Source organism: Acomys russatus, chromosome 18 (genome assembly GCF_903995435.1).
Source record: "Acomys russatus chromosome 18, mAcoRus1.1, whole genome shotgun sequence".
NCBI classification, from domain to species: domain Eukaryota; kingdom Metazoa; phylum Chordata; class Mammalia; order Rodentia; family Muridae; genus Acomys; species Acomys russatus.
Genome location: NC_067154.1, coordinates 58,537,277 through 58,546,973, shown reverse-complemented (window position 1 = coordinate 58,546,973; position 9,697 = coordinate 58,537,277). Strand labels below are relative to the sequence as shown.

Genomic DNA, 9,697 nt, shown 5'->3' with positions numbered 1-9,697 from the left:
AGCCAACCGCTCACAGAGGTCGGCCATGCCATACCAAGCAATACAGCAAAGGCCCAGAAGCTGCTCACCAACAATCGCAACATTCACTCATCTCCCCACATCCTTGCGTTCCTTCGTGTGGCCCAACTGGTCTTCACCCCTTTCAGGTCGGCAAAGGCAATCTGTTAAACTCTGTTGTTGTTCCAGGTCAGAGCCTTGGCCCGCAGGAGGGGGAACCTCCCACAGCACCCCGTTTGGTCCTGATGAGGGCAACACGCCAAAGGTGAAGGCAGCCAAAGCCAGGCAGCTCTCAGCAAGATCTCCAGAAGCGCGCAGCCCAGGGGGCGTTCCTGAGCGCGGGGGCGGGCTCAGACCGCGCCGCCCCCGCCACCTTCAGGGTGGTGCTTGGGTGCGTTTCTTAAACTTGGACGAAGTTTGCCACGGGTCCCAAGCACGTGCTGCTTCCTCGCCCGGCCTCGCGTCCTCTACCCTCCACCCCCGGGCCGCCGCCCGGCACCTGCACGCGGTCCCCGCCGTCCCCCTGCGCTCTCACGCGCCGCACCGCGCCGCTCCCGGGCTCCAGGAGGCGGCGGCGGCGCCGACGCGTAGCCGGCGCCCCCGAGGATCCCCGGGAGGCGGGGTCAGGGCGGGCCGGCGCTCGGTTCCCGGAAGCCGCTGCCTGTGAGTGAGGCTCCCGCCGAGCGGACCGGCGCCGCGGCCGGAGGTCCAGCATCCTCTCCCGCGCCCTCCCGGAACCGCGCATACCGCCACCACCGCGGTACCCCCGGGGCAAGATGCTGCCGGTGCACACCCAGGTGAAGCCCAACCCGTTGCAGGACGCCAACCTCTGCTCGCGCCTGTTCTTTTGGTGAGTGCCACGCCTGGGCCGGTCTCGCCGGCCACCGGGTCGGGATGCTCCGCGCCGGGTCGGAGGATGCGTTCCCCGCACGCACGGCCGCACACTCCGGGAGGCGGGAAGGGGGGGATCCCCGTCGCGCGTGCGCCGCGCCGCCTGCGGTTCCCCGCCGGCCACCCCACGCCTGCGCCGCTCCTCGCCGGGAGGGGCACGCGGGGACCGGGCGTTAGGCACCGGTGGCGCCCACTGGACGGCGCGGGGATCAGAGGGAGGCGCGGAGGTATCCGGGAAGGTGGACCCTTCATGCCCACCTTGGCTGGTTTCCCATACCAGGCTCAGGGCTTGCACAGCTCCCGCGCCCAAACTGCATCCCGTTCTTTCTCTTTAAAATAACCAGCTGGTCTTATCTAATTGCTGCTGAAGCTGCTGAAGAGGCCTGGACCAGAGCCTAGCTCTTGTGTCCCTACCGAAGCACCTCACCAGACATTTTTCTTTCAGCTCCACCTATTGCCTGTGTGTGGGTGCGTGTGTGTGTGTGTGTGTGTGTGTGTGTGTGTGTGTGTGTGTGTGTGTGTGTCTGCAAGGAAGTTTTAAAACCTCTAGATCTCTTTCTGGCTCTGTTGTCGTACCTTAGTATGGCTGATCTCGTGTGGGTAAAATGATGTCTTATTTACTTATGAATGGGGACACTGTTCCCAATCTAGATCTGCATGCCTTTTCCTTCTCCACTGACTTCCAGCCATAGTGGAGCATGCCTTTGCCTGTTAGATGGACTTTGCCCCCTGCCTTTGATGACTACATCCCTGTTGAGGATGAGTTTCTGAAGCCCGTGGCGTCTTAATCAAGATCTCTAGTCTTCAGAGACAGCATCCATGGCCTCGATGCCTAAAACCATGTGTTCCCTTCTCTGGCCCCAGCCCTGCCCCTTTTATTGTAGGAAACAGGTGAAAAGGCTTAGTTAGGTAAGTGACGTTCCTAAGTAGTTTTCCATCTGGTAGCCTGGGCTGGCTAGTACTCACGCTTGGCTAACTAGTATAGTTTTTATTTCTTGGCCTCTGACATTTCATCCTTATCGCATTCTGTTGTTACCTTTTTAAAATGGGAAAACCTAGGGAATTTCAAAGAGTCATTTACCATCGTTTTAATGGCATATACAGTGTGTGCAGGATCTGATTTTGGTAGAGAGGAGCATGCAGGAAGAAGGAATATGGGTGGTGTAAAAAAAAAAAAAAGACAAAACAAACAAACAAGAAACCAAAAAAACAAAAACAAAAACACCCAACAAAATAAAACAAAAACAACTCAAAGCGGGTGAACTGTCTTGGCCTCCCGAGCTTTTGGCAAGACACAGAACACTTGATGACCTTCTGTGAATGGACTTTCAAAATGTAGGTGAAGGGAGAGTGGGGCGTGGGTGGCACATACTTGTAGTCCTAGTTTCTTGGGAGGCTAACCTGGGGGATGACATAAGCCTGAGGAGCTGAGACCAGCTGAGACAATGTAGCAGACATGGCATTTTGTTATTTGTTTGTTTGAGACAATCTCACTCTGTAGCTCAGGCTGGTCTTGAGATCTTTGAATGCACAGCAATCCTCCTGGCTACCTCAGTTTCTTGTGTGCTGGGATTGTAGGTATGAGCCACCACGTCTGTCAATACCCAGTCTTAAAGAATGTAAGTAATAGCTGGGTGTGGTGTCATGTGCCTTTGAGCACTCAGTAGACAGAGGCAGTCAGATCTCTGAGTTCAAGACCAGCCTGGTCTTCATAGTGAGTTCCAGGATAGTCAGGGTTGTAGAGAGACCTTGTCTAAAAAAATTAAGTAGTGGCTTCCTCTTGCTGTCTTGGGTGGGCACCCATTTCCACTTCCCAGTTGGGGAGAAATTGGCCATCTAAGTCTGTGAAGGTACCAAGCTGAGGCACTTTGATTAACCTGTCTAGGATCACACAGCTACGGAATGTCCAGCAGGGTCCAAACCTGTGCAGTGTGGCTCCCAGGAGCTTCTATGCTGTGCTGCTTGTCCTGGGGAGCAGGCCTTCCGGTGCATGGAGTAGGAAGATGCATTTCTCAAGGGATGGTGGTCTTACAATTCCTGCCATTGAAGATGCACTCGAAGCATCCGTGGTCATACTGTATGGCATCCACTGCTGAAACAGGACAGGCAGAGGGCAGCATCAGCACCACCTGAGAGCTTATTAGAAGGTGCAGATTCTCCAGTGCCCCTCAAGACTGATTCAATAAAGTCAGAAGCGATGAGGGTCCGTGGTACGCCCCTGTGTGTTTCACAGGGAGCCCGGGTGGTGCTGATGAAGGCTGAGGTGGCCCTACTGTGCTATGGCACTCCTTCTGTTGACATCACCTGTCCAGTACTATACTTAGCAGAAGGGCCATGACTTGGTGAAGTTACCAGTGGACAGTGATGACAGCTGTCGTCTACCTACCCAGTGCACCGTTTCTCTGTATCTCAGGCTCTGTGGTTTCCTGTCGAGGAGACCTTCATTCACATTGTATCAAGGTGTATTTGATTCTTAGTTGTTGAACCAGCAGTGAGCTGAATGCTAACAGATTCATTGCTATTGAGGACTCTCCTGTCTCAGTGTTGTGTAAAAAAAAAAAAAATCACTCTCCAATTATCTCGAATTGGCTAATAAAGAAGCTAAAGAACCAACGACTGGGCAGGGGAGAAAGTAGGGGGGACTTCTGTTCCCAGGTGGGGGGTCCCAGGTGGAGAGGGGAGGGGGAGAGTAGAGAGGAGGGTGGGGATGTAATGTTGAGGCTGGACTAAGAGAGGAGGGTCTCTGGGCTGGAGAAGGTTGCTGTGCCATGAGGAGGATGTCACCATGGAGGACTCAGTGGGGACAAGGATGGAGCAGAGGTGGCCATGGTGAGCCTAGAGGATGGGTCAAGGGGCACATGCCCGGGAAGTAGGCCAGGCTAGTGTAGTTGAGTAAAAATGGATCAATGGGGCTACAGAGATGGCTCAGTGGTTAAGAGCACTGCCTGCTCTTCTAAAGGACCTGGGTTCAATTCCCAGCACCTACATGGCAGCTCACAACTGTCTGTAACTCCAAGATCTGACACCCTCACACCAATGCACGTAAATTAAAACTAAATAAAAATATTAAAAAAAAAAAAAAAAGAATAGATTGGTGTCTGCGTAGTTATTGTGGCCTATGTTTCATTGTCTGGGAGCCAAAGCTGGCACAGGAAAAACCCTCCATCCCAACAGCTTCCTTTTGCAGCTGCCTAGCTGCGGACGGGGAACCCAGAATGTGGGTTCCTGCAGTCACGCACCTTAGAGAGCAAACCTGATTTCTCACCTTCTTTCTGGAGTGTTTGCTTCAACTCCCACACTTCGCTTCCTGGATTCCCTGGCTTGGTAGCTGCCCAGCCAGGTGAGGGCAGCCAACACAATAGGCCTTCCCGGGATTTTGGTGAATTTGTAGCAGCATGCCTTGATTTGGGCTGTACATTATGATATATTGAAAATTGTGCATTTCAGGAGATGACTGTTTCCCACTTAAGAAACTGCAGACTATTGCAACACCGGGATGGGATAAGGCTGCTAATTTCAATTCGCCTAGTATGTGTGCTGGTATTTTAGCTGTCTCTTGCACCCATTTGTTGTTCGGATGCACACATTTACAGGCACACTAAGCAAAACTCTAAAGCCTGCTTGCTACACATCCTTTAGTTTTGTGGTGGACTTTGAGACGTGGTATTGTCTGACTATGGCTTGTGCAGGTGTTCACTGTTGGTGAGCCTGCCTACCGTAAGCGTATGCAGCACTAATCCGTGGCCATATAGTTTGGTGTCCTCCTCCTCCTCCTCCCCTGTCTCAGGCTGTCGGTGCTGGGGGCGGGGAGGGTTAGAGCAAAGCCTTGCGCAGGTTACACTCTACCACTGACTATCAGTCAAGCTCCATCAACATGTCTCTCTTACATCCCAGGATCACATGGATTCCTTGTTTTTTTTTATTTATTTTTATTTTTATTTTTTAGCTATTGTGTTGTTTTAACAAAGCCCACCAGAGTTTCTTTTTGCAGCTGATATAAAATAGGTACTGGATTTTTCAAAACAGCTCATCTTCCCATCACTTTTTATTGAGTAGTTTGTCATACCTGTGACTAGAAATAAATGGTGTGATATATAGCTTATGAAGTACTGTGTCCAGCCAGGCCATAGTGGCACACATCTTTAATTCCAGTACTCTGGAGGTGGAGGCAGGAGGGTATCTGTGAGTTTGAGACTGGTCTGGCCTACAGAGAGAGTTCTAGGACAGCCAGGGCTATGTGAAGAAACCAAAATAAAAATGCAAAACAAAATACAAAACAGAAGGAAAAAAATAAATACTGTGTCCAGCTGGGCATAAGAACATCCAAGGCCTACACTCTTCCATGGGTTGTCCTACTTCCCTGCTGCCCCCTGGTGTTGTCACCAACATCCAGCAAGGCCTGTGGGTGTACTCTGTATTTCTAGGGCAGGCCTCCTACCCAGGACGTCTTGGGGCTTGCAGCAGCAGATGGAAGGTTAGCTGGGAAGCACTTTCCCAGGGTGCTAGTGTTGAGGTGCTCTGGGGGACAGATGCATCTGGCCCCAGAGAGTGCTTATGTCCTCATTCTCCTGTAGCTAGCTGGCTGTGTCTCTGTTGAGAGAAGTCATCTTGCAAGGCCCATGCTGTTGTAGAAACTGCCACTGGTGATGAGACAGACTCTCTGGGGACTCTGAGCTTAGACAAAGCTCAGGACCTGGGGATAGAAATTGCAGAGGTTGGCAATGCTGAGTGTTTATTTACTTGCTTTACTTTCTGATTCCGGGTGTCACTTTTTATCCCAAACTATAGGCTAAACTCGTACCTTCTTGCCCTGAGTGCTGGGATTACAGATGGAATCCATATCTAGCTTGGCAGGGTTTAATTTTAAACTGGCGTTTTGGTGCCATATTTTCAGTATTTTTTTTAAACACACACACACACACACACACACACACACACACACCACATATACAAAACACAAGAACACACACATACACACACACCACATATACAGAACACAACAACACACACACACACCCTACCCCCCACACTACACAACACATACACACAGCATCCCTCTCATCCCCCCCCACACTCAGAACACACACATGCACCCCCCACCCCCACCCCACCCCTGCCTTATCACGTGTGAAGGTAAGAGGGCAACTCACTCAGGTCATCAGGCTCGTGGCAAGCACCCTCATCTGCTGAGCCATCTCTGTGGCCTTGCTGGTAAGAGGCAGAGTGTCAGGTTTCTGAAGGGAAAAACAAAACAAAACAACAATAACAACAACAACAAAAACCCGCCTGGCCCCCAGAGTAGGAAGGAAAGTCTCAGATGAATTTAAAGATTAACCCTTGTAAGAAATCTTCATGTTATGTGCAATATGAAGGGACAGTGAAAGCAGAGGTAAGCAGAATGGGAGCCCAGTGTCTAGCTATTAAAACCCGTATTTACCTGTCTAGTAATGACCTCCAACATGGCATCCAAAATGGCATCCAACATGCTTTTCAAAGTGTAGGTCGAGATGTAACAAGAATAAATTAATAATAAAAAATTTAAAAAAAATTAAAATTTTTGTTCAGTAAAAATAAGAAAATTCTAATGTCCCTAGCCACAAGGGACCAATTCCACTTTGAACAGTGGGAACTTAAATTTTTGAAAACATTTAGGGACAGGGAAAATTGACTTTAATTGGCAAATGTTCCAGTGGAGGTGTGTGTTTTTGTTGGGATGTGTTACATTGTATGTACATGTCTATGGACAGAGGCTTACTAAGTTTATACACGGTTCAGAAAAGATGGTTGGTAATATCTTGACTATTTGTTTTTGTTAATTATCTCAATAAAATCCCACTGGAACTAAAAAACAAAAAAAAACAACCAAAAAAAAAAAAAAAACCAAAAAGAAACAAAGTGTAGGTCATGGGTCTCCCTTGCTGTGAGGCCCCAGGGAGTCTGGTTGGGTCCTGGGGCTCTGTTTTGATGGCTACCACACATTGAGAGGCACAGGTCAGATGGGTTGGGCATCTTCTTAGGAACCTCATAGCTTGGACGTGGCTGTGTCACAGCTGAAATGCTTCCAGGTCATCAGAATACGTCATAGGTGTTTCCCATCAAGCCCAGAAGTGCTCAGTGTCTGCCTGCCTGCTCGGCCCTAGCAACAGGCAGGTGGGTATGTTGGCTGACTGAGTGTGTATGCTGGCTTTATCATAGGCCTTTTCGGTTGTTAGTGAATAAATGTGTTTTTCACAAGTGTGCTTCCTCCTGTGCTGCCTGGTTTCATGTTGACTTGACACAAGCTGGAGTCTTCAAGAGAGGAGGGAGCCCCAGCTGAGAAAATGCCTCCGTAAGATCAGGTTGTAGGCAAGCCTAGAGGGCATTTTCTTAATTAGTGATTGATGGGGTAGGGCCCAGCCCATTGTGGGTTCTGCTGCCCCTGGGCAGAAAGATGGTCCTGGAGCCTATAAAAAAGTAGGTTGAACAAAGCAGGGAAAGTGAGGCACTAAGCAGCCTCCCTCTGGCTTCTGCATCAGCTCCGGCCTCTAAGTTCCTGCCCTGTTTGAGTTCCTGTCCTGACTGCCTTCAACAAACTGTGAGATGGAAGTGGAAGGGAAAAATACACCCTTTCCTCCCCAAGCAGCTTTGGCTTTGTGTTTCATAGGCAGAATTCTCATTTCACTGCTAGCATCGTTATCTATCTAGTTATCATCCTTTTTAGCCCTTATCCTCTGGCAGCGGACACTACCATTTGGCTTTAGAGATGCCTGTGGGGTCATTCGTTCATCAGCTCACTCACCCACCCAACAAACGCTGATGTTTCCTCAAGACCCACCCAGTAAACGCCGATGCAGTGTTTGGGAGCCTCGGGGAAACGTGGTGTTTTCTCAAGCCTGGCTGCTGGCTTTTAGCTCTTTCTCTTTTTCTTCCACTGGAAGCCAAATTACCCTAAAACAAGTTGGGACCACCCTGCTCAAAAGTTCTTGTGCTTCCTGCTGTTCTCCGGAGCAAACCAGAATTCACATTGTGTCCGTGACTCCGGGTGGGGCTGCGACCACAGTTCAGCTGTGGCTTGGAGAAGCTTCTGCCAGACACTTTCTGAAAAGGGGTAGGCAGTACATGCGTCTGGCTTTGCTGCGTGCCGTCCCTTTTGCAGCGTGCCGTCCCTTTTGCAGCGAAGGACTCAACCTATTTTTACAGCTCATGGTCTTAAGTATCACTGAGCCAGGAGGTCTGATGAAAGATGTATCTCAGGTTCCAGGGTGTCTCCGAGGGATCGGCCTCAGCAAAGGGCAGGATGGAGACACTACTGAGGGAGCTGATGAACCCTGGAGAGGACCGGCCAGAGCATCGTTAACAGCGCCATCTGCGGTGCAGCCCACTGGCCTCTCGGTCTGTGGGGTTTGTCCTCACATAGCCTTCTGCCTTATTTCTATTTTCGTGCACGATATCAGTATCAGAGCTGAGTGGCTCACCGCTGCCACTTAACGGTTTTTCGTGTGAGCACTAGGAAGGAACAGGTCTAGAGAATGTCCTCGAAGGTGTGGCTGAGTCACTTGCCAACACTTTCCACAAGTGTTAGGGGAGAGATCACCTCACCTGCCCCACGGGAGTCCGGAGGTGTTGAATCTCCTGGGTGGCCATTTCCCATGAGGGAAGTGGTTGGTGTGTTGGCAGCATTTACTTTGTACAAATGCAGGCTGCTTATATTCATGAATATATTCTCAGCTTGCCCCCTTCATTTGACTCCGGGTGGAAATGACTTCCTCTTATTTAAGTTTTTGGGATAGGTTCTCATAAAGCCCAGGATGGCCTGGAACTTGTTATGTAGCCCAGGCTGGCCTTGAACTTCTGAGCCTCCTGCCTCTACCTCCCAAGTTCTGGGATTACAAATGTCTACCTCTGTACCGAACTGACAGCAGTTATCTCTACGAAGCTCACCAGCCTGTTTTTGTTTGAATTCCCTTCTCTCTTCTGATGGTGGTACGGGTTGAACGTGGGGCTCCAAACGTGTCCAGCACACGCTCTGTCACAGAACTGCACCACCAGCCCTGGTTAAGTTCTCTCAGGGTGACATGGCCAAATCGGTGTCTCTGGCTTCACTGTGGCTGTTCATCAACAAAGGAAAACTTAAAGAAAGGCCCGAGGCCAGCCCCTCCCTGGGCCAGTTTGAATTCTGATTCTAGAAGGCAACACCCAGGCACAAATAATTTTAAAAGACTCCTTCCTTCCCTTTCTGATGGACAGTAAAAACCCAGAACCACAGACTGCAGCATCCCCAAGGTCAGTGTGCTTGACTGAACCTCCCTATTTTTAGGCCAAGAGTTCTGAGCCACCCTCATCCCTTGCAGGTCTCTCTTAGCACTTGCTGACCTTAAAGGGCTGTGGCTGCTGTGGAGTTGGCTCAGCAGGTGGCAGCGGGGGCCGGGGCCCATGTGCCAGGGGTCTCGGGGATAGTGGGCTATTTGATCCTTACAGGAACAGCTTGGGGTGTGGGCTCAGCCCTCACAGTGAGGAAACTGAGGCTGGAGAGACCAGGAAATGTACCCTGCCCGCTTGGGTGGGCAGGGTGCAGCTGTGTATCGGTTCCGTGTTTCTGAGCATCCTCAACCTGCGCTGCTGTTTCTGCCTGATGCTCTGTGCAGCCGTATGGGGATGGTGCTGTGGATGATGGGGCCAGAGACTGACCTTGGGAGGAGCTCAGTGGAGGGGAAATGCCAGCTGTTCTCTTATAAAATTGCTCATCCAGTGTATGGCTTTTAGTCTGTAGGTCTTGTTGGTCAGCATGTGGCTGAGATCCAATTGAGCATTTCTGTTAATGCCACCTCTT

At 50.5% G+C, this 9,697-nt stretch overlaps 1 protein-coding gene across 1 annotated transcript in view; it reads left to right on the top strand.

The window, feature by feature from the left end:
* Positions 1 to 597: 597 nt before the first annotated feature.
* Abcc4 (ATP binding cassette subfamily C member 4) overlaps positions 598 to 9,697 on the top strand; it is a 203,622-nt gene continuing 194,522 nt past the window's right edge. The window contains exon 1 of the mRNA XM_051160966.1: positions 598 to 847. Within this exon, the coding sequence (XP_051016923.1) occupies positions 774 to 847 (74 nt within the window). The 5' untranslated portion in view covers positions 598 to 773. The remainder of the gene's footprint in view (positions 848 to 9,697) is intronic.